Source organism: Corvus brachyrhynchos, unplaced genomic scaffold (assembly GCF_000691975.1).
Source record: "Corvus brachyrhynchos isolate BGI_N302 unplaced genomic scaffold, ASM69197v1 scaffold115, whole genome shotgun sequence".
Classification (NCBI taxonomy): Eukaryota; Metazoa; Chordata; class Aves; order Passeriformes; family Corvidae; genus Corvus; species Corvus brachyrhynchos.
The window spans coordinates 9,557,414-9,582,447 of NW_008239553.1; the positions used below are offsets into that span (position 1 = coordinate 9,557,414).

Consider the following 25,034-nt stretch of genomic DNA (forward strand, 5'->3'; position numbering starts at 1 on the left):
GTTGTGATGTCAGTTACTTGCTTGATTGATTGATTTGAGTACTTTATTGCTTACTGGCAGTCTAGTAGCCAGTCTATATGCTTGACTTCCTCTGCTCTGCAGTTTTTGAAGTAGGTTATTATATTATTTTATTATATATATATTATATAGCACAATTTGTGTCATTAGGAGAAATGGAATCTGTTACTGTCCATAAGTGGATCAGAGTTTGACTGTGAATTTGTATTGTCCAGTATCTGGTTTGGAGGAGGTTTCATGAGGCTTTTTCAGGGACAAAAATGAGTTGTTGGGATGAGTGTAGAATTGAACACACAGCACAGAGGAGGTGGCATTGGTGGCCTATTCTTTGTGCTATCGCCTCTGTGCAGTGCGTTCAGGAAGCTGATAAGAGAAAGCAGGAAGCATGCAGAGTAGTGTCTTGGTCGTGGGCCCTGGCCTCTTCCTCCAGGGTCACAGATGCTTTATTCATTTATCTTGTAGACATAATCATCTGGAGAAGTACATTCTGGTGCTGATACCTTGTGGCACCCTGCATTAGCTGGGCTGAATTTCAGCTACCTAGCAAGTAGGATAGCTGTCTGTGTTAAAGAAGGATTTTAAAAAGCCAACTTTTCTGTATTAGTGATATGAAGAATTTGAGAGAACAAAAAACCCTCCATCCCTAACCACAAAGCTATCTAATAAACTGTCTAATTGTGACCTTTGCAAGCATGCACAGAAAATTAATGCTTAACATTCACATATCTAAGAATATTGTTCTATGAATTGTCCCATCTTTAGGGAGGGGAACAGATCCCTTTACAAGAGAAGGAACTGAGAGCATCCATGATCACCTGAGGCTGTACCAATTCACTGACAGCTAAAAATACAGCTCATGAGATACTGGCTTTCAGTCAGTTGCTGCAACAGCAGGGTTGTATCATCATCTAGTTCCTATCTTTGTGGTAAGAAGGCATAGGCTGTATTTCTCAATCATCCTTGCAAATGTACTGGATAGCTATCGCCCCCCAGTTTACAAGTTATCAGTGAAGGAGGAAGAGAAGTTTGTGGTATTGATTAAAAGCATGACTTCACAGCAAAAGGGGTAGGTGCAAATAGAGGACCTTCAGATGCTGAGTAAGGAACTAGTTTAATATGTAGCAAATGTGATGGATATATGACAAATTTCTGAGAGGCATTCAGCCTGTCAGAGGCACAGAACTGCTGCTTGTCAGCCAGAGATGCAGGACAAAAATCTTATTCAGGGTGGGTTTGTGAAAGTGCCAGCAACCAAAACAATTTATTGGTCTGGTGCAAGTAGACCTGTCTGGCTTTAGAAAACTCATCACTTTTGTCAGCCTTTCCATGTCCAGATGTGGACAGTGTAATTGGAATTGAACAACCACTTTATGAGGCCTTTTGGCATCCTGCAGTTCATTTAAATTCATAAGGATCAGTAAGGGTTTTGAGTGCTTTGGACAGCACAGCCTTAATGTGCTGTGACTGTCATAAAGCAAGGAGTTAAGTTTTCTTTTTTCCTAGAGATAGTAAGCATTAGAATTGCTTCTCAGCTAAGTGCTGAAGAAAAGCATATTCAAATCATGTGACTTGCCTACTATAGTTCCATTACCATGGAAGTGTCTTATAAATCTCCGAACATTATTGGTATTAAAAAAAACCTTGAAAATACCTTGCAAAGTCACTGTTGTAATGGCTTTTGAAACTTGTTTACATTGGAAACTGAATGTGTTGGTATAAATAGCTGGCTTCCAGTTGGCAAGTAATTCTAAATAAAAATGAAAACACTTGCAAGAAGAACCCTTAGTGGTGCAGTGGAGTGTCTTAGGCCAATGAGATAGACAACAAAGAAAGATTTCATGTTCATTTTTTACAGTGTGCTTTGGGAAGGTGGGTGGCAAAGATGATTATATTGTTGCTGGCTGCATACAACAGTACTTTGATCTTGAGGGTCTTTCTATTCAAGTGGTTTATTACCTCCCCCCCTGCCCAAGTTTGAATGTGCCTCTTATCGGGAAACCCAGCCAGTGAGCTGCTGTTGGATGAAGTGATACTTCCTTAGCTTTCTGATCACAAGCAGATATTTCAACCTGGGGGCATGTACATGCGGACACTAGATCACTGTGGGTATAACTAACCCTGAATTTGCTCCTATCTCACTGTGAAAGTTCTGGCTTGGCAGATCTTAGCTCTCAGTTCAATAGCTGGGGTTGGGACAGAAATCCATGCTTGTGACTGATCCACCTCAAATGTGGCAATGTGAGCAGTGCTTTTCCAAAGCAAAAACTTGCACTGTACTCTCTCTGGATCACCCTACTGCTAATACAGACATAGCCATAGCTCACATCAGTCTGTGTCACCTTCCAGTTTTTTCAAGTTAGACAAAGAACCCACTAAAATGCTTCAGCTGCTCTATTAACAAAATTAGGATCACTAAGCCAGTGATGCTTTGCATGGATCTGGCACCATGCTAAAATCGGCCCAAAAGTGCTTGTTGTGTCCCTCATTATTTTGCAAGAAACATCTTGAGTTTTTAAACAGTTCTGTAAAATCACCTTTGCTTTGTCTTTTTCTCAGTCCTCTCCAGCCTAACAACCTCACATAGAGTGAATGGAAAGGTTTCTAGGGTTTTTGAAGCCATGACTAAATGGATAGTAAGTGCGAAAAAGGCTGTGCAGACGTAATTTTGTTTCCTCTTGTTCAGGAGATAGAAGTAACTTAAGCCTAATCCATCCTCAACTGCCTTGGGCAGCAATGTCATAGTTATGATACGTGTTATAGTGGCGAACTTACAGGATGGCTTAGCTCAGCATGAATAGTCTTGTGAAGAGATCTAAAGCTTTAGGTTGGAATTGGAATTTCAAAGAACTTTCTGTCCTGCACCATCTCCAAAATAAAGCACGGCAGTAAAAATCAGGTTCTTATGATTTGCAGGCCATGCGTTTATTTCCTGGCTGCTCTGGTTTCTCAATGAATCTTTCTTTTTATAAGGCAGTGATAGTTAAGATAGTGAATGTGTTGTAGTCTGCTTCCTAGTAGAAAAGTTTAATGAGCCCAGTTAATTCAAGAAAATATATTTTTGTAGCAGATTTGGTTTTGTATATCTGTAGGTATCAGGCCTTCCTATGAAAGGGGCAGAAGGGGAGTTGTGCTGAAATGTGTTTAACTGAGCAAATAACTGCAGAGAACTGATAACAAAAAGTAAATACAGTTGACATCACATCCTTCCTTAAAGGAGCATTGCTTTGTATTTAGGCACATTAGATTCTTGTTTAAAACTTGCCAATCTAGAAAGAAAATTAAACAAAAATAGCAGAATATTGTTATAATTATGAAATATCTTTTTAGACTTTTGTCTTTTTTTTGGGGTTAGGATTTTTTAAATGGTAGGAGAGGGAAACCAAAGAAAATAGACATTGAGCATCAATATTAAAATAAATGCTTGCCTTAGCAAGTGTTATCATAACAAAAATACACGTCAGGTACACTTTAGCCATATCAAGTTTTTTCTCTCTGTATATTTTGTCTTTACTGAGTAGTCTTAATGCCTTGGGTATAAAATAGTTTTGTCATATATCATTAACATAAGAGCTGGATACCTCAAAGGATGCTTTATGATTCCTGGGCAGAAAGATGGGGAAACAAGTATCCTTTCTTTATGTATGTATACTGTGTTCTGTTGGAACAGCTGGGTTATTTCAATCCAAATGGCCTCATCTTGGGTGCTAAATTTTCTTTAGAGGTGTCTTGCATGAAAGGCACCTGGTATGTTCAGCTATTCCAATTAGGCCTGCAACTATCAAGTGTGTATTTACATCTTTGGAAACAGCTTGTTTTGGAAATGTTTTGTTTGTTTTAAATTACTGTTGTGTGCTCTTCTTTAATGTTTTAAACTGCTGTGTGGTGAGAAGTCTTTATTGCCTAGGGAATGTCTTTTTCTGTTCTGCCTTATGACACTACTTGCCTCTGCAGAACTACTGTGTAGGTTGTGTCTTTGCCTACAAAAGCAATGCTGCAAACTAACGGAAATAAAATGATGGGTTTTTTTAGTCTAATGCATTTGGCTTGGATATTCAACTTTAAACAGACATTATAATCAAACTAATTCAAAGAGCATGCTTTCTTATGCCTGTCTTAAGAAGGAAATCTTAACATGTCTTGTTTTTCCATACTCTAGTGGCAACGTCTGAAAAGTGAAGGTGGGTAAGCTTACTGGGAAGTCTAGAGAAAAAAAGAAAGGTTCTGTCACTTTCCAGTGATGTAAGACCTCAAGAAATAATTGGAAAAGTTCAGCAAATAGCTGAACCCTTTATCTATGATAAAAGGTTGTCAGAACATTTCTCTTAACCAAGTGTTTTGAATGGTGTTACTTAGCTTACTCACACATGGGTCATTTATCCTAGCAATTATATGAGACATCACTTTAAATTATGGTTTCATCTCACAAGAGGCAAAACACTCCAGGTGTCCAAATATGAGTATCAGAAGATAAGCACAGGCATACCTCAGCTTTGAAGAATCCTCAAAGTAACTTTTTTTTCCCCTCTGTCTGTTGTGTTGGAAGGGTTTTTCCTCTGCATCTTGAAGCTGGATTTCTTCATTGTTAGGTCAATTTATAAACAGTTTCAAGACCAAATACTATTGATTTAGGGCGAAAGTAGGTGGAATGCTGTGTGTTTCTGTAGAACTTCTTGCTGGCTGGCAGTGGAGCTATTCAAGAAGATATGAGCAAGCTAGGGGAACACAAAGCCTGTCTGTCAGCTGTTGGAACTGGTTTGCTGATGACACCAAGCTGGGAGGAGTGGCTGAGATTTCAGAGTACTGTGTTGCCCTTCAGAAGGACCTCGACAGGTTGGAGAGATGGGCAGGGAAGAACAGTCTGAAATCCAACAAAGGCAAATGCAGGGTCTGCACCTGGGGAAGAACAACCCCAGGCACCAGCACAGGCTGAGGGCCGACCTGCTGGAGAGCAGCTCTGCCAGGAGAGACCTGCAGGTCCTGGTGGACAACAAGCTGTCCCTGAGCCAGCAGTGTCCATGTGGCCAAGAAGGCCAATGGTGTCCTGGGGTGCATTAGGAAGAGCATTGCCAGCAGGTCCAGGGAGATGATTCTGCTCTACTCAGCCCTGGTGAGGAGGCCACATCTGGAGTGCTGTGTCCCATTCTGGGCTCCTCAGTACAAGAGAGCTCCTGGAGTGGGTCCAGTGGAGTGCAGTGAGGATGAATGGCCAACTGGAGCATCTCTTTTGTGAGGAAGGACTGAGGGAGCTGGGCCTGTTCAGCCTCAAGAAGAGACAACTGAGAGGGGACTCATCGATGTCTATGAGTATCTGAAGGGAGGGTGTCAGAGGATGGAGCCAGGCTCTGCTCAGTTGTGCCAAGCAACAGGACAAGAGGCAACGGGCAGAAACGGATGCACGGGAAGTTCCACCTGAACATGGAGAAAGCTTCTTTACTGTTCTGGGGGCCATGCACTGAAACAGGCTGCCCAGAGAGGTTGTGGAGTCTCCCTCACTGGAGATAGTCCAGAGCCATCTGGGAGGAAACCTGTGCCATGTGCTCTGGAATGACCCTGCTTGAGCAGAGAGGTTGGATGAAATGACCCACTGTGGTCCCTTCCAGCCTGACGTATTCTGGGATTTGGTGGCAAATACTTGTGTTTTCAAGCCATTGTCTGATGTCAGATGTAAGCAGATGCTTTCTGGTTTAGTATGTTACTGCTGACTTACTTGTATCAAAGTGGATTGTTCCTTTGTCAGCTAACATGAATAGGACAAAGTGGACGGGGAATAGTTTGGTAGCTAATACTACATGAAGTAGCTCTGCATGTGATCGCTGTGTCTCTTCATGTAATTACTATCATATTTCACATGGCATTGTCTTTCATAGGATTTTATTAATAAAAGCACAGTTGCAAAGCCCATGATTAATTTACTAGAGTATATGTGAGCTTCAGTCCTGAAGTTAATTTATGACAGACCAAAGTTAATTCATAACTTCATGAAGTTACCTTCCAAACTGCATCACCTAGTATTCCTAGTTTGGGAGTTGTCACCTTTCTTCTCCTTTTTTAAGTCTCACTACTGGCTTGTTTTTCAATGGTTTCTCCATGAACTTGTAGTTCTAGTAGCACAGGACAGTATTCTGGCAGTATTGAATAAAACACAAAACTCAGGTTTTGATGAAAAGTATATATACGTTCTTCAGGTTTTGGATGCCTCCTTGACATGAAGGTAGTGGTATAATATATTTGCAAGCAATTGTTCAAATATAAGAGTCTTATTACCCTTTAAAGACTTCTTTTATAAACAAATCCTCCTTATGTATGTTTACAAATACTGTTGTCATGCTCTCACCCCAAAAGCCAAAGAAGCTGTTGTGTTGTGTATCATTGGCTGCAATATGGCTCTTGGGTAATTCAAACACAGCTTCTAAGCTAGGGTTACATTGTACAGCTTGCAGTTGTGCTTATGCTGGTATGTGAAATTCTGGGTAGTCTAAACCCACAGCTGCAAGGGGAAGCAGAACACTGAGCTAATGAAAAAGAAATCTCCAGGTTGCTCTGGGAATACAGCTGCATTTCCAGCCTTGTTCTGCAATTACAATGGGACTCTTGAGAAGTTGTTATAGGGCGGGGATGTGATATTCATTCTGATGTCCAAGATGAGATGTATTTTATGGCTCACAGCTTCAACAGTACTTGAATGGTGGTACCCAAAGCAGGGAAAGGCTGCCAAGCCTGCAACAATTGCAGTAATTGAGATACTGCTTGTTTGATACGACTGAATATATAATTGAATTTTCATAGAATTTCTGAATATTAAGTGAGTGCAAGATCTTCATCCAAAGAACCAGCTTGATGTCATTTTCCTTTGCTTAATCTAATTCAGTGAAAATATGTACTTTCCTCCCTATCCCAGGTTTACTGGTCCTTCGCTGTGCAAATCAGCTTGAAGGGCGTTCCCAAATTCAAAGCTGGAACTGCCTAAAATAAACCTCATGAAAGCCTTAAGCTTGTGAATGAAAAGGTATTCCTCTGATTATACACTGAAATTGGACTACTGCAAACAGTTATTTAGAAGCCTTGTGTGAGAATATCTTGATTTTTTTTTTTTTTTTTTTTTTTTTTTTTTTTTTATGCTAGCAAAAACTAACTTGCATTGACATCTACTTTAGAAAAATCTCCTAGAGCCACAGTCTCAGGTTATGCTAGGTGCTGAAGATCAAACCTGCTGAAATATTCTTTAAATCCTGAAGTACTTCAGCTGTAAGGGATTTAGGTGTCTTGATTTCAGTTCACTATCAGAGTTATGTGCACTTCCTGTGAAGAGCTGTGGGGTAACAGCTGGGAAAATCTGCATAAATTTACCCTCCTAGGAGCAATTACGTATGTTATATATTCTAAAATACTGATCTTGTAGGGGAAAATGGATCAAGTCAAGCAGGATGTTTGGAACTATATTCGTTGGTAACATGAACTTAATTGGAAGCTACTCATGTGAAAGGTCAAGGATTAGTTTAAAGTTAAGGGGGAAAATTCTTTGGGGAAAAATATCCTCTTAAGTCTCAGCTTATGTGCTATCTCATTAAATTCTTGTATAGCCTGTGAGCTCTGTTTTCCCATTGCTAGGAGTGCTGGCTTTAATACCATTCCTCCAACAAAAATGCAGATTCTTAGCTCTGAAAGACCTGTCTCTGATAGGTTATTTATGGGATTGGTGCGATTACTTTTTCATTTCATATCTTTAGGCAAAATATATCTCTTCTGTTTATAGCAAAAGGTAAATCATGGTGTGTCGGGACTTCAGTTATGACCTTATGTTTATTATGAGAAAGGTAGATGAGAAAACCTTTGCTACAGTTGCAACATACCAGTTAAAACCTTTGCAGGTTCTTTTGCATTTGAGGAATTCACCATGCAATAACAACAACCATTTCTAGAGTGTTACTGGATCATTTTAGGTAGTGTTTCATCTGAGAATGTTTCCCCTTTTTCTGACTATTGAAATTCTGCAATGGAAATGGAAGAACACTTAAAGTTTATGCTAGTAACTTAAATGTCTTAATGGATTTATTTCTAGATTACTGGGCAAACCAATGTTTTTTTCTAGCATGGAGAAGCTTGTTATTTTAAGACCTTATTTCCTGTTTTTTACCTAACTAACAATAGAATTTTTAAAAAAATGTTTAGGAAGCTAAATCTTGGAAAGAAAACTGCTTCATATACTGATTGTTCCTATATTTCTTTTAGCTCCTCAGTTAGGTCATCTCAGCTGAATAATTATTTTAGTGTCTTCTAATCCTAATGAGATGTTTTACTGAGCAGAATTAAATGTATAGGCTCTCATTCTTTGAACTGTCTTCTAGTTTCAACTCAAAATACTGATGAAAGGATAATTGTGATGCTTACTTGGTATCTTATTACAGGGGGAAGGTTCTCTTTAACGTGATTGCTTACAAGTAGTTCTTCCTCATCATGGATGACCTATCACCTGAAGAAATTCAGCTGAGGGCCAACCAGGTCACTGATGAGGTAACTATTACAGGAAGACATCTGGGATTACAGTACTCGTCTGAAAAGATTAGAATGTCTTTTAAAAATAAGGACAGACCAGGATAGTGATTCTGTAAGGTTATAGCTGAATGTTTTAAATTTTCACTTTACTTGGTAAATACTGGAGTGAAGACTACTCCTAAAAATAAGAATGAATTTTGACTTCTGAATTTGAAAGTCACTTACTTAACTGAGTGACTTAAGTGAGTGACTTAACTGGGTGACTGATCACCCAGTCTTGATTACTGATATGATGGTGTTTGGGTACCTACAGCATTATTAATCATATTGATATACTTCATGGCTTTCTTATTTCACTAAAATTCATTTTAATATGTCGTCTTTTATAATGACTTTCCAATGGGATAAGAAAAATAATAGCAAGGACTAAAAACCAAGAAAAACTGATGTGCTGCCACTATGAGCATGTTGTAGCATGTATTAAATATAGACAAGGTGATGAACCTTTGTATACTATTGCCTTGCTACAATGAAGTGGCAAAGAAGACTTTCAGGCACTGTGGTGTATATAACTAATTAATGCACTCATTTTAAAATTCTTTTTCTAGTCTTTGGAAAGCACAAGGAGGATTCTTGGCTTGGCCATTGAGGTAAGGAAAAGCTTTTAAATTCTCCGGATTAAGCATAAAAAGCAGCATGTTAACTGTCACAAAGTGATTTTAAACAGTTTTTTGTCTTTCTCAAGGCACATACACTTCATCATTAAAAGTTGCTGCTTTAATTCAGTAGTAGCATTAGAATGACATAACCTTCATGATTTTCACATTATATCACATTACAGAAGAATCAATATCCTTTTTACCTCTTAAGCAAAATGGTCTAATCTCCAGATGCTCCAGATTAGTTGTAAAAAGTCTTCTGTTGGTCTGTTATGTCTTTGGCTGCTGCATAATTTGCTATTCATAACATCTTTCATTTGTCTTTTAGCTTAGTTTGTGAACAGTGTGGGAATGTTTCACTATGAGGACAGTAGGGCTCGGGTAGGGTAGTAGGGTAGGACTACTCTTGGTTCTAAACAAGTAATTCTACATACACCTTCTTACAGTCTGTTAATTGGCTTTAACTGTAGTTAGGGCTGATAATGAAACTCTTGACACCCTTTTACATGACTTGAAACAAATCTGTATTTTGGGTTTATCGAAGTGAAGTTGTATGAGGAATCTGTTCCTCTACACAGTTACAGCTTGCTGAAGATGCTGCTGTTATCAGTGAGGCATTTGAATCACCACAGCCTGATGAATACCTCTCACACACAAATGTTAAGTACATGCCATGGGCCAACATAATTTCTCTTGGTATTGTAGTTTGATGATTCATTCTATGCTGCCATTCTATGCAGCATGGGTGCAACTTGCATGCTAGATCCAAGACTCTGGGCCAGCAAAGAGCTCTGCTGTAGTATATTCCTCACTGCTGAATTCTTAGGAGTGGTTTTGCAGGCTTTGTTTTTCTTTCTTTTATTCTGGCTTCCAGGACTAAAGGCCTTGTCAGTCCTCTTGAAGGATGTAGGGATGAATGAACCAGTATCACTTCTCAAAATGAAGCACAGCTAGGTTTACTTTTCTAGCTAGACATTATCACAGTTCAGTCTGAGTATTACAATAAATTTTATCATCTTGTCGTAATGTAAAAAAACCCTCACAAAAACACCATAAAAACCCCACTAATTGAGATAGTGTAACAGGTGAGATGCTTATCAGCCTAACATAGGTTATAATTTGAGACTTACAATAGCTTTACTACAGAGGTTATTTCAAGCACAGTGTCTTATTGTAAACTTGGTTGGATTATCAAATTTAATATGCAGACCTTCTGATTTTGCACTGCAATCTTGTTTTATATCTGCAACTAAATTTCTTTCTGCAGTCCCAGGATGTTGGCATCAAAACTATTACCATGCTGGATGAACAAGGAGGTAAGTTCTTCCCTAACACTAAGAATTGATATTAGAATGTAATCAGTGTAAGAAAAGGATTATCATACAAGAGTTGTTGCTGAAACTAAAGGCTTATTATTAAAGATTATTTAGATGAAAATGAGATTTCCTAGATGGTTATTCCTGTGTGTTTGTAGTATTGAAAAGAGGTTTTAAAGTAGTTGAGAGGTAATGATAGTTACAATGTAATACAGCTCTGCTACAGAAGCTGCTTCTTTCCACCATCACATGAATGTAACTATCTGCATTTATTCTAAAAGTAGCAACAGAAATGCTACTCTAAGAATAGGAAAAATATTCGTAATACAGTGAACAAAACCTCTCACTGAATATCTTTCTTAAAAATTAAAAAAAAAAATCTTGGAAGGCAGGAAAGAAAAAGGTCACTAGTCTTGGTATAAAGGTAGAACTGAAACTTGTTCCTGCTTTAAAGAAATATTGATTTTTCCCCCCCCACCTTCCCTCAATCCATGTTTATTCAGGTTACTTGTTTCTCTTCTAGAACAACTAAATCGTATAGAAGAAGGCATGGACCAGATAAATAAGGACATGAGAGAAGCTGAGAAGACACTGACAGAGCTCAACAAATGTTGTGGGCTCTGTGTCTGTCCTTGTAACAGGTCAGTTATATTGGTACTTGGGTCTGGAGTTCTAGAATATTCCCAATAGCTACTATACCAGGAGACATTCACTAATAAAAGAGCTAATTAAAAAACACTGAATCTCTAACAAAGTTGATTGTTTTGGTTTGTAGAGCTGCATCCCTTTAAAATTCTATGAGAGTAACTGAAGCCTACTTGTATCTAACCATACATTGTGCCCCTTTTACTGTAAATATAGCTGCTATATAGCATCCTGCCCTAATCTCCTTAAAGCTTCTATTTAGTAGAAAACTATCAATGTCCATGCAGATGAGACCAAATTGGACTGCAAATAGCTATATGTAAGTGCCTGTCTGTTGGAAATTTGATTCCAAAAATAATTTTTTTGCAACAGTGCTTTTTTACTAATTTAAAAGCAAGACAATTTATGTTTTGGAGAAGGAAATTAATATTGGTTCTCTAAGCATTTGAAAAATATGCATAGATCAGGGAGGGTGAGAATAGGACAGAACAGACACTGGTATTAAAGCTATAATCTTTTTACTAGTGGCTACATAAATTCTTGCAGACCTTCTTCACAGTACCTTTATAACATCAGTGTTAAGGCTGCCATATCTAAGTCAGTTAAGTAATCTAATATTTAGTATGGCACTTGATTTGCACTTTTAAACATGTAAACAGACTGAACAATGATCAGAATTATTTTTGATGGTGTCCTAGCTTTACCTTTAAGCAATAAATTACCAAATTGTGTGAATTGGATGTGATCATAGCCCTTCCAAATGAAGAAGACATAAATTGAGTATGGTGACTGAAGTGATTAGTGTGTGTGTTTGTTGGTGTTTGCTCTTTAGCATGAGCAAAAATATCATTCAGTGAAGAAGTAGCAGAACTTCAGGTAAAAATTCCTTGGAGTGGCTGAGTCTACTTCACCAACAGAATAGTACTTTGAGGATCATTTAGGAAAGATATGAATGTGACTTCTAAGGCTGAAAATCTTAGTGCTTTAGTGCCTTGAAAATGCAGACATCCTGGCCTCTGGATAGGTGTGCTTACTGGTTTATATTAGTTGGATCAAGCTGGTGGACTTTGAGCATTTTGACACACTCAGTCTTTGTTTTCTGTAGTTGATAGTCTTATTTCACTGAAGCTAAGCAGCTTATTGACACTGAGCAAGCTCAGAATTTATGAACTCTTGTGGCACTCCAAGTACACAGATAACGAGAACAGAAATAGTTGTGTACCAAACTGGACAGTAATGTACAGGAAAAAAATGGGTAAGTAGAGGGCAGCGAAGAAGAGTGAGTGTCTTTCATATATCTACTGCTACACCAACCTTTTTGTCAATGTCAGATTTGTCAACCAGTTACCTCCACAGCTTTTCATAATTTTCATAAAAGTGTAATGCTAAATAAGCTAAATCAGAACACTTGCTGAATTATTGGATTTTTTTTATTTCTCCTAGGCTTAGATTATTTATAAAAGCTTTGTGAAAACACAGAATACTGGCAGTTCTGTAATGCAATCTATGTATTAATAACAATTTACCTTTTTGTTGATCTTTACTACTCTTTCTTCTCCATTCTCTCCTAACACTGATGCTTGCTTTCTAAAAATGAAGACTAGGATAAGAAGCTGTATTCACTTAAACTGGTGAAAGTGGATTTTAGGACAAGGTCAGTGTTAGTAGTGCAGATGCATATTTAACCAGCTATCTGAAGTGATGTTTCTATTGCATTTGTGCTTGCATGTGCATGATGTCTGTCTGCATGCGGTTCTCCTTGTGACTGTGATGTTTTGTAATACTGATGTGAATAGAAAATGTCCATTACTACAGAGGGGATTATTAGCTGTGGAAATGGTGAAACAACTGCTTGAGCCTTTGCTGGTTTGACAGGTTGTGTAAATCACCTTAGTTTTGCAGAAATAAAATTTGAGAAATGTGAATGTATAGAAATTTGAAAAACAGGTCTTAAAAACAGGTGGTGAGAAGTTTTTTTCCAAACTGTGCTTACTTTGAACAATAATTTTGTTTCTAGCTGTCTACTTCACACGTGCAACTAGTCTTCAGGTAGCTTGGTTTTTGTTAATAAAGTCCTCACAGTTGCCTCTGGCACCTAAGACTTTGCTTCTCCAGAAGCAAATCATGCAAAGATCTCTTGCTGTTATGGCTTTAGTATAAATGATATTAAAATATCATACTCAATCTAGCTGCAGTGAATCTAATAAGCTCTTTAAGCCTGTGTATGTACAAGGAGCTAGAATTGACTAGTTTAAGTTTCTTTAGGATTTGTTGGGTGCTACATTTCCATTATGAACTGAGAAATTATTCTATTTTTTCCCCTTGATATATTCATTCTAGATTACTTTTTGTAACATCTGACCTATAAGACATAATTTCACATACTGAATACATAAACAGCAGTAGAATGAGGGGGAATATTTTTTCATCCAGTAAATTTCACAACTCTTCAAACGTATAAAACATCTGGGTTACTGAAAGGCACTATATCTCTAGAAATTGACTGCCTGTGATTGCAGAGTTTTAGATGTACTGAAAGACACTACAGGTTTCCCTTCACAGGTGTCTAAAGAAGCAGAAAAATGGCAGTGTCTGGATTGTCTAGCTTAAACGTGAAAATGCCACAAAACAAGGTGAACATGAGAATATTCTCAAAATAGGTTCTTTAGGACTCATGAGAACAGACCCCAGTTTAGATAAGTTTATTTTGTTAGGTTGTCTTCCCCTCTTGCTTTTGTGGCTCTGTGATTCTTGATATTGCTTTGTGTGGTGCTTTATTTTTTTTTTTTTCTTCTGTGAATTACATGGTAAAGGTGTAATGGTAAGTTGGTTTGTTGATTTAATGGAGTTAGTACAATTGAATTGCAGAATGAAAGAGCTATTTAAACATTATTAATATTATTTCATAATCGAAGTTAACATGAGAAACATTAACTTTTTCTATTGCCAAGTAATTTTTATGTTTGATAAAAAAAAGTCACAATTAATGGTTTTCTTGCATAGTATAGGTATTTGAGGGAGTTTTTGCATTCATCTTCATTTCTTCCTGAAAGATAACTAATCTTCACTCTAGATTAATTCCTATTGTAAGTGCAACTCTATTTTATGACAGGGTAAGCTTTCCTGTTACTGTCATAAGCTTCTGTCTTCTGGTGAAGTACTGCTTTAAGGAAATTACTGTTCTTGTATTAACGCTTTTAAGACCAAAGTTATCACTGTCCTGAAAGTAACTCAGTTGTGTTTGTACTATCAAGATACAAGAAATTGTATTATAAAGACAAAGCTTTATCTGTACAAAATTTAATCTATGTTCCTGAATAAATGTTCCTGAAAATTCTAGATTTATACTGAATTTCAGTCAGGAAGCCATATTTCTGATGTAGTGGTTAAGATTTTTTATTTTTATGGAGTAGGACAAAGAACTTTGAGGCCAGCAAAGCATACAGAACAACCTGGGGAGATGGAACGGAGAACTCAGCAGATCATGTAATATCCATGCAACCAAGAAGTATAAATCGGCAGCAGCCTCAGACTTCTGGAGGACCAAGTGGTGGATATATTACAAGGTTTGCCTGTTCATATTCCTCCATCTCAAAGGCACAAATCCTATTACAAGTTGTCAGCTTCTTTCAGATGCATTTTAGGTGAAGTTGCTAAATAGTAAATTTTTTATTATTGTTTGAAGGAATTGTTACTTCTTGGAGAGGAGACAGCAGACACCTACACTTTCAGTATTGTAGTGCTCATCTTACATTTCTGGTTTTTTTTTCATAGTGGTGGTATTGTCAGTCTGTTTCTGGATGTGAGAATGATAGAGCTTAGAAGTCAGTTATTGAGGGGACTGTTAAAAATATTACTGTCATAAAGTATATTTGAGAGAAACTCATATCTTAAACTTCTGGTAACTATATTAATTTTTAAGGCTATTTTTGTAGTAGTGGCTAGCTTAGCACTCTTTTTGGTGGATGCTTGCTTGGAATACAGGAAATCATAAAAGGGGAAAAGCATACCTTGGTTTTAATATACTGTGCAACAAACAAACAAGTTCTATTAGAGTAAATCTGGGCTAGATAAAAGCAAATTCTTGATTCTTGAAACATTGTCTTAATTATTTGAACAGGATAACCAATGATGCCAGAGAAGATGAAATGGATGAAAATCTTGCTCAAGTTGGAAACATTCTTGGGAATTTGAAAAACATGGCTTTGGATATGGGCAATGAGATTGATGCCCAGAATAAGCAAATAGACCGGATAAATGTAAAGGTAAGCATCAAAGCTGTTCTCTGCTTTCAGTTCAGAGGTTGTAACTGAGAGGTTATTAGGAATGTGCTCACTGTCCTATCTGTATTTACAGCAAATATGTGGTAAGATTATACCATCCTCTAGGTTGCAGTGGTTTGAAGAGATATACCTTGAGATAGATAGATAGATATATATATATATAGGCTACATATCTTAAAATTCAAATGCTTGAGTGTCAGGAAACCTAAATACACAGCACACATTACTACTTACTCTGAAAACTAATGAACTTCATGGTATCAAAAGGACAAACATTTACTGGAGGTATACCTGGAGTTTTGTTGTTTGCAGGGAATTTTTTTTCTTATGGTAGGGAATAGGTAGTTTTAACAATAGCAAGGCTCTTCTGGAATTCCTAAAAAGTCACTGTAATGAAGGTAAAGTAAAACACAGGTAATTCATTGCCCTGATTCTTGTGGATGAATTAATATTGGGGCTGGGGAGACTTTGGAATTTGTAGGTAGACAGGGAGTTTGTAGGTGCACAGGGAAATGGTCTGCCCTCATCTGCACATGAAGTTAGTAATAGTAACCTTCTTTTTTAATATAATTTATTACTTAAGTGTTAGCTTCTCCAACCAGATTAAGCATATATAAATGTTTTGGGGAGGTTTCTTTCAAAGGGCAGCTTAATGAGAATATTAAGCCTAATTTAGGAATGCCCATATTCTGAAATGAGTAGAAGTTATTTTATAGGCATCCTGGTTGAGAAAGGAAGCAAAAGCTTTAATGAATAGTGTATATTAAAGATTTCAAAACGTAGAAGTGAACATGGATTACTGTGAAATTATAGTATTAAGACAAAATGGGAATTTTAAAATCTCATTGAAATGTGCAGTAGAGTTAAAAGCAAAAGGAACAGAATTCCTCTAGTTTGACAAAAGTGCTGGTTGTACCTGTGTCAGCATCTCAGTTTTGTCTAGTAATTAAGGGATTGTGGTATTGATAAGGCAAATCAACATGGTTATATGAAAGGATGCCTTTGCTGTTCCCTGAAACCTCACATCTGATTACCATGTTTAAAAAGTCAGACAGTTTAAAGTACACTAGAAAATTTCTTGGAATTTAAAATGAGGTGTGAAATTCTTACAACTTATAAAGCAGACTGAAAACTGCCTGGTCAAATAAACTGCAAGTGGGAATTATTGTTTTTAGCAATAGTGTTTCTAGTAGATTCAAGCATCTGTTTTGGCCTGATGCTGTTTTAGTTTAGTGATTTGAATAAATCTTGCTGACCAAGTCTTACTAACTTAATTACTAACTTAATTAAAATACAGTGTATACAAGTTAGAATTGCTTTACAGAACAGAATAAAAATTAAAGTGCAATTCTGGTTTTGAGACTGGCAACTTGTCTCAGGATATTTAAATTAATTCTTTTATGCTGATAACTTCTTAAATGTAGTGAACAGTATGGAAACCAAACCAAATGTCTGTAAATCTTCAAACAACAGTATCATGTAAAGAAATGAAGAGCAGTATTAAGCTTACCTTCAGAATAGAATTGATACTTACATTTTTTTAAAGATTCTGACTCACCTGGGAAATAGACTAGACTGGGTGACTTTTGGTAGTGTTATGCAGGACTCCTAGTCTGAATAAACCCATAATGAAGCTTACGTTACTGGCATTTTCTTAGAAGAAGATGTAGTAACTAGATTAGTGCTTTGAAAGTGGTGTTAACAGATTAGAGTCTCCCTTTTCTATAGTAGATTCTTGTTCTGCCCTTTCCCTTGACCCAAAAGGCAGGAAGGAGGGAACAGGAAGGGAAGGACTTGAACTGCAAATGTCCTTTGCCCAGCCCATTGCAATACAAAGGTGTGAAATGGCTAATACTTGACACAGGTTGAGTTTCTTAGGAGTTCTGCTCATGGTAAGGGCAGAAGCTAGTTTAGTGCTTATTATACTTCCTGCACATTCCCCACAGCACACTGCATAATTAGGGAATTACTTATAAACTCCTTATCATACCTATCAGTAAAACTGTATTTTGACACTTGATCAACCTAGATGCTGTGACCTCACTTTTGATGCTTTATTATAGTAAATTAAACAATAATAAAATCTAAAGCTTGTTCCTACAAATACCATGTTGTTACAATACTAGGACATTGGAGGGGGTGTGAATGAAAACTAGGGATTTGCACTAAGCAGAATAAATCTGACTTCATGCCCATAGGCCCAGTTGTGACTATTACTTCAGAGCAACCTTGTTGCTCTGTAGAGGTCCTTAAGATGTCTAAACACTGGGAGAGAATTTTTATTCCCTTGTTTTGTTAACATGCTTCCTGACCAGCTGAGGCAAGCTGGTGCTTTTCAAAAGTAGCTAAAGAGTAAAACCTACTTCTCCTGGTTGTTTCTGCCAAAATAGACAGCATATGCTGGCTAGGGGAAAAAAAACTACTTCCAGCATACAGAAGTTGCTCCCCTTCTCTCTACCACAATGATGATACCTTGCAATTCAGAAGTTCATGTCAGTTTGAATTTTTAAATTGTTCTGCATCAAGTCTGCAAATGACCTATGAATTTCTCTCTTTCAGGCTGATACAAACAGGGAACGCATTGAGCAAGCCAACATCAGAGCCAAGAAACTAATTGAAAATTAAAGCCTGCTGTCATTGTTCAATGACAGCCTCTCCAGCTGCAAGCCACCATGTTCATGGATCTGTGAGACTTCTATTCTGAAATAAGAGGGGCTGGGAAAAATGAAGCAGTACCCCTTCTGTAGGGATTAGTTTTCTTTTATTGCTTCATGTAAACATGGCCTTGACTCCAAGAAAGCAGCCAACTTCTTTCTACTCATCTGCCTTCACTTTCTTTACACTGCTCAGGGCTACAAGTGTTAGGGCTTTGAGAATCTTCTTGCATGTTTTATTACTCTTCCCAGTTTCTTTTTATTATTTTTTTTAAGTTTTATTTTCCTGCACCGAAAATTCAGTCCTTTATTGAAGTTGAACAAGCAGGGTAACCTGAATTCACAGTTGTGGAAAGTTGGAGAGGGCACTTTGCACTGTTTGAAATACCTCATAAGTTGAGTGTCTTCATTAAACTAGGGACTAGGTGAACATTGTCTGATTTGTATCTCTAGCATCTAACCATAGTTTTACAATCCAAACCACATGATTGGTTTGGAGTTGAATTTGTGGATCACAGAATTGAAGAGGCCCATTACTTACAACTTGTGGGTTGAGGGCTTTAAAACACTTCCTAAGCACATGAACTGTATGGTAATGGTAACCAGAGGGATATACAGGTTTCCATTTCTTTACTGTAAATTGACATTGGTTTGGAGGCCATGACTAATCATGCTGCATTGTTCTGATAATATTTGTTGTGTATATATATATATATCTGATCTAAACCCCATGCACACATGAGTAGAAGAAAATAAAACCATCTCTCCAAAGTATTTATTTGATGGAAAATTTTACACCCCTCATCTAAAAGTTAACTTTTAAGTGTTTGAATGATGCATCTGAACTGGAAGAAGCTGAGCAGAAAAGCATGCAGTTTGCTTGCATCCCGTATCTTATTCTCTTTTGGCCAGTTTTCAGTGGAGTTCAGGTTATGCCTTTCTCCAGTGCAAAATAATGATTGAGATCTGGTGCAGAGTTTGCTCTCAGCAGTGACTTTGAGGGTGCTGCTTAAACCTACCAAACCCAGTGAAGCTTATTGTGAAACTTCTTTGTCACAAGTCTGGAGGAAGCAGTAGCTATTTATGTATGCTAGTTCTAAATAAACTAGTTCTAAATAGATTCCTGACTGGTTTATTATTGCAGACTTTGGGACTGGCAATTGGAAATATTACATGTCCAACTTGCTTGCAAATAAAATATTCTTACTCTGTTGCAGAATAGAGGAGTTTCTGACCAGGTGAGGTAAAGTACTCTCCTGTGAAGAAAAATATTTTGGTTTTACTGTAATATAAAAATATTTTCTTGAAATATTGATAATTAAATTGCAAGTGACTTAGATATTTTTAAGTCCACCCAGCAATATATTATGCCTGTTTTAAAGTTGAAAATGATGCTTTGGACTAACCTGTGATACTCAGTGTTGGATGGCAAAAATCTTCAAACCAAATTGATTGGAGGAATAATTAAAACTATTAGCATTATGGGGTGCTTTTTTGAAGGGCAGCCCACAAATACCCTGTAGGCACTAATATTGAACCCAAGTCAGAGATGACACTAATCCACTGAAATGCAAGACAGTGTTTAAGTGTTCTGTTTTCTTTTTAGTAGAAATCCAGTCAGCACTACCAGTATATTTTCAGTTGACTCCCAGGACAACTTGATATTTAAAGAAAAAAAACCAAAACCAACAACCACACGCACAAAAACCCACAACAGCCCACCAGACAAAAACCCAACCAAACAAAAAACACAAACAACTGACCAAAGGATGGGGCAGCTGCATGTAAAACTAGGCCAGTGGCAGTTTGCCTTATGTGAGTAAGGTAAAGTCATTTTTAGGGGACTAGATATTTGAGTAATGTGAGTTGGCTCCTGTCTAGCTTCCGGTAATTGTTGGAATGCTAATAAATTTCAAAAGTTCACTAGCTACCTGATCAGTAAATGAAGATTATGTGCTTAAAAATACAAGTAGCAAAGAAGTACTTTTAAGAACATTGTGTAGTAAACTTCAAACAGCCACCTGCATAGGGACTTTGTATGCCCTTTTTTCCTTCTTAAAAACTTAGATTAACTTGAGGAATATTTGCTGCTAATTGTGAAAGCAAAGCATGTTATTTAATTATGATTGTCTCCTGGAACAGAAGACCGAAGTGATTACCTTACTATGCTTACACAATGCAAGCCTGCTCTGTAGCATTTGGACATTGCAAACATTGGAATTTTCTTCTCCCTGGCCCTTGCAAGTCCTTGTTCTTGACTTGCCTGAGCTCTAACAATAAATGAGCATGTTGGCTGATAGAATGCTGTGATTAGTATATCAAAATTGTAATACTGCAATGAATATGACACAAGGAAGTAATTTCTGAGACTCTAGAGTATTATTGGAGTATCAATACTCTTTTGATGCAGCAAGAGCCAAATCTGTGAGGGAGTTGGTGCCTTTATGTTAGTCAAAAACAGTTTGCTTCTTTGATGTCTTACTGTTGTCTATAGAACAGATGCTTAATTTCCATGTCTATGGTATGAAATCAACACTTGTACATCTTTGTATGTCTGAATGCTATTAAGAATGAAGGTTTACAGTTTCTGCTTTTGATTGTTAAACTATATATTATGCACAAAAAATACATACTTTTATAATGGAATGTGTTTTAAAACTATTTTCTCTTAGAAATGTCTTTGTTTAGTTTCCTGTCCTTGAAAAACTTGGCAGAACTAGTTGCTGCTATGCAACTAGGAAGTTTCTCTTCTATTTTTATTTCACAGAAATCCCAAGGCTAAGAAAAGAATGGGTGTGGCTGGAAGGAGAGGAATATTTTGGTCTTTAACACTCTAGTTTTGATCCCTGCAAATCAACATCTCCTAAATTCAGTCTATGAACTGTGTCCATCTCTTCTTTGAAAGACCATGACATACATGGGAGTATACTTCAGGATGATAAAGGAACAAAGTAAAATAACTTAAAACTTTCTAGTTAAGTATTGGTAACAAATGCCTATCAAATAACAAGTCCAGTAGATGAAATGTAGTGATTTAACCTACTGCCAATGCAATTTCATTTGTGAGGCAATTTAAATTGTATTTTCTCTCATACTAGAGCCTCAGATTCCCAGAACACTCTTAAGAGGGAAGAGGTATGGGGGGAAATAGAGACTTTTGTTGACTTGCAACAGTTCTGAGCTGCAAGAGAGACTACCATACCTGGGAAGAGCTTGGAAGAAGTACTTCTAACATACTATATATCTACTCTATCTATATAACTAGGTAAAGAAACTAGGGACAGCCTGCTTACGTAACTATTATGAGGAGGCAGCACATGTTCCATGGGTATGCTTAAAGGACAATAATTGGTAAATTCAAGCTAGTCTACTCCTTGATGAAAGACAGACTTTTAGCACAGCAGTAACTGTACTGTGAACTGCAGCACATGCTGCTTGTACAGCTACTTGCAGAACTCACCTCTGTGAAGGCTATATGGTGAAACAACTCACTGTTTACACCACACAATAACCCGCAGTTGCTAATTCACTTTTGCTGCACTTGAAGCAAAACAGTGTCTAAATGCTGGTTGAATAGATGGATGAAATGTGTGTCTTACTGCAATGGAAAATTGGAGAGCAAGTGATACAGGTCTGAAACAAAATACATAAATGGTTTATATTGTTAACTAGGGTAATGTTCTACCTCAGTAAATCAAAAATTTAAAAGCTGCAAGCATGATTGTGCATGGAAATAAAATTGGTTTATAGCTTCACTTGTTGTAGGGTGGGGGTGATGAGAAGGGAAAACAGGAAGTCCCAATATAAAACCATCAATAGGTTACAGAGTGCTGAAATATCTAGAACAGCATTCTACTCTGTGACTTAGTTACATTCATTGCAGTGAGTTAAAACAGGTAAGGGCATCAGTAAGTTATTTTTTCCTTGAAACAGAAATCAGTCTTCCTCTGTTCTGGAACAAGTTTAATTAATTAGGACTAACTCGATTCCAATCAGTATTTTACATGGTGCTTTCTCCATTTTGCTCTGCAAAAGCTTTGATAGCTGTCATAACTCCAAGGCAGCAAAGGAGCCTAACAGTGAGCAACTGAGAGGTTTCTAAATGTGCTAGTGATCAAGAAAAGAAATACTGACTTAATTAAATACTTCCCACAGTAGTAAGATATTTTTTTAATAGCAATGCTAACTCCATAATTTTCAACGATTGTGCTCTACCATCTCTTCTTACACATTGTTGTTGAATAGAAAAAAAGAATCCTCATAAACACATGTTAAATGAGAGAAGCAGCATCTCGGAGCACAGATACTTTCAGTTAAAAAATAGTAAAACCAAAATGCCACCACAGCACAGTATTGCCAAGTGCATACATATTGATGATAGACCACTCCTTTGGTGAATACAAAGGGGGAATCTGCTAACAGTTAATTTGTTCTGTTGATGTCTCATGCACAGCAAATCTACAGGAAAAAAAAAGCTAGTACTTCAAATGGGATTTAGGTATCAAGTAGAAGGAGCTAAAATTTAGAACAAGTGTGGAGGCTTTATTCACTGCTCAAATTTGCATGTCATAATCTGTGGAATCTATTAGTATGAAGCTGAATAGATTTCTGATTATACAGGGCCTTGCATTATGGTAACATGTACATGTTCTTAAAGCAGTTTCCTGGTTATGTTTTGCAAAACAAAGTCTCATAAACATTGTCAGCTGACAGCTACTTCTGACAAGAAGCTAGTAGTTTTTTAATGAAATAATAGCTAGTACAACTGGTTCCCTGTTAAATGATGACTCACATCGATCCTTTGAATAAGGAGCTGATGTCCCCTAAAACACTCTTAAGTATTACTATGTAAGAATTGAAATAAGATGGCAACAGGGTCAGGGAACTAAATATGTCTCTGAGCATCACGAAAGAACCACTTATTGCTAGTCCTAATTATGGGTGTAATGTTGAGGTGTAGCTGTTACCAACAACTGACAGACTCAGGTAGCTAAATGAGGGCTTTCAGTGACATCTTAGTACTACCTATTAAAATGACAACAGTTACACCAAATAAACTTGAACTGATTTTTTGAAAATAATTTACTAAAATATACAAGTACATTTTCCTTTTCAGTATAAGTTACATAATTGCATACATTTTTAGCTCTTTCTAGGTGCTTTTGGTAATAAGGCAGCAGCAGTGGGCTGACAACTAAAACCTTCAGCATTGCTCTGTACACAAGGAGTCAGTGCAAGGATATTATATTTTCTAGCGATATACATTTTTACTGAATACACTGAAGATGAACCTAATTTTTATTTGATACAGCTCAAGCAAAAATGGACTGTAGTGCAATTCTTGCTTATGAGAAAAGAAAGCCTGTAGAGTTAAATATAAATAAAGGATGCTCAAACCACAATTTGTTTACTGGAAGCTGTTAATAAAACATTTAACTTAACCACAACTATTTGTGCTTCATAAAAAAAAAAAAAACAAAACAAACTTATACAGGTTATAAACTAAAACCTCATTTGTAAAAGTTCTTCTCTGCAGAACAGTGCTTGCTGCAAGACATACAGTGCTTTGGTGGTAGAACTTCCATGTGCCATCATGGAAAAATGTTTCCAGAAGAAATAGTCCTCTTACAAATCAACAGCCAGCTTCCTGACAAAAGGGAACTGGCCACTTTGAAATGCTTGTTCCCTTTCTCTGTGATGGAACAAGCCCTGACAAAGGAGAACATGTACTGTGTTAAAAGCTATTGTGGCACAAAAATCAAAACTGGCCCCTGGGCAGGTTCATCAGTTCAATACTTAAATTCTCTAGTTCAAGTTTATTCAATGTGGCCTTAACAGGCTGTATCAGACTACTAGAAGAGGACTACTCTGATCATTTCCTTCATCAGTCTTGGTTTAAGTCAGTGAAGCAGACGCTTCTAATCTAGGTCTTCTTACTGGTAATATACAGGGTCAGAACAGCAATCATGCAAACTTCTTCTTTGTAGCTGTGAATCGTTCCATGTACTACAAAGAAAACAAAAAATATAAGATTTTCTCAGAAATTATAGAGAATTCATTATTACTTAAAGCAGCTAAGAGTCAAAAACAGTCTGCATCTGAAGCATATTTTTATATCCCAGGCATAACTATTAGAGCTTTCATTTCAAACAAAGACACCCCCCAAAAATTTCTGGGATTTGCTGCAATTCAGATTAATGGTCAAATCTCCAGTGTTAAGGATGAACTAATGCTAAATACTTATGAATGCTGTATAATACGAAGAATCCATTGGTTTTCATCCCATCAAAGTGAAGACACCTGTCATTATTAGCTACCCTTCAAAAGATGCTGATGAAAGAACATTGACCCTGAATCCTATGAGAAAGTTATCTTTGAAGAACTCTTGAAGTTGTTTTCAGAAGTTAGTTATGAATCCAGTAGCAATGACACTACCAACAGACTATTTAGTGCTTTTATTCACCAGCATAAATGCTTAGTATTCTGAGTAAGGACTTCACCAGGAGTTTCTTTAAAAAAAGAGACAAAAAACCAAAACCAAAACACAAACCTTGTCATAACCTTCCAGTTCTCTGAGTTTCTTGATTTCAAAGAGGTTGCCTTCTACTGCAAGCAGTGAGATCTGGGAATCACTGAGGATACTCTGAGGCAGCATGCTGAGTTCTAGACAGTTTTCTTCTAAACGCAAGACTTTGAGGCGTGGACAGTGGGAGATCTGAACGGAGATCTGGGAAATCTTGTGGAAATGAAAAGAGAAACGGGATTAAAATGGTAGTGATCAGTGATTATTAAAGTGATCTGTTTCAGACTTACACAGAACAATTGCCATATTGTAAATGTAAACTATACTGTACTAATAGTAAGTACTTAAAAATAATACATAAGTAACAAATGATCAAAAATCAAAATAACTTTTTTTTATTCCATGATGACAAGCAACCTACACATCTGTTTGTCACATTCCTG

At 37.0% G+C, this 25,034-nt stretch overlaps 2 protein-coding genes across 2 annotated transcripts in view; one reads left to right on the forward strand and one right to left on the reverse strand.

Moving 5' to 3' along the window:
- Positions 1 to 8,392: 8,392 nt before the first annotated feature.
- On the forward strand, positions 8,393 to 20,714 carry SNAP23 (synaptosome associated protein 23). Its single transcript, XM_008639479.2, has 7 exons — positions 8,393 to 8,529; positions 9,120 to 9,161; positions 10,438 to 10,486; positions 11,010 to 11,127; positions 14,545 to 14,697; positions 15,252 to 15,396; positions 17,974 to 20,714. Exons 1-7 carry the CDS (start codon positions 8,473 to 8,475, stop codon positions 18,037 to 18,039), a joined length of 630 nt encoding a protein of 209 aa, XP_008637701.1. The 5' UTR covers positions 8,393 to 8,472; the 3' UTR covers positions 18,040 to 20,714.
- Positions 20,715 to 23,121: 2,407 nt separating this feature from the next.
- LRRC57 (leucine rich repeat containing 57) overlaps positions 23,122 to 25,034 on the reverse strand; it is a 5,056-nt gene continuing 3,143 nt past the window's right edge. Inside the window, exons 4-5 of the mRNA XM_008639481.2 lie at positions 24,619 to 24,804; positions 23,122 to 24,074 (exon numbers count right to left, since the gene is read on the reverse strand). Coding sequence (XP_008637703.1) covers positions 24,033 to 24,074; positions 24,619 to 24,804 — 228 coding nt within the window. The 3' untranslated portion in view covers positions 23,122 to 24,032. The remainder of the gene's footprint in view (positions 24,075 to 24,618; positions 24,805 to 25,034) is intronic.

Excerpts from the sequence above, each read along its gene's own strand:
- SNAP23 (XM_008639479.2), top strand. The coding sequence starts at position 8,473 with ATGGATGACCTATCACCTGAAGAAATTCAGCTGAGGGCCAACCAGGTC. Across the intron at positions 10,487-11,009 it reads CATGCTGGATGAACAAGGAG|AACAACTAAATCGTATAGAA; the intron begins GTAAGTTCTTCC and ends TTTCTCTTCTAG. Across the intron at positions 11,128-14,544 it reads TGTGTCTGTCCTTGTAACAG|GACAAAGAACTTTGAGGCCA; the intron begins GTCAGTTATATT and ends TTTATGGAGTAG.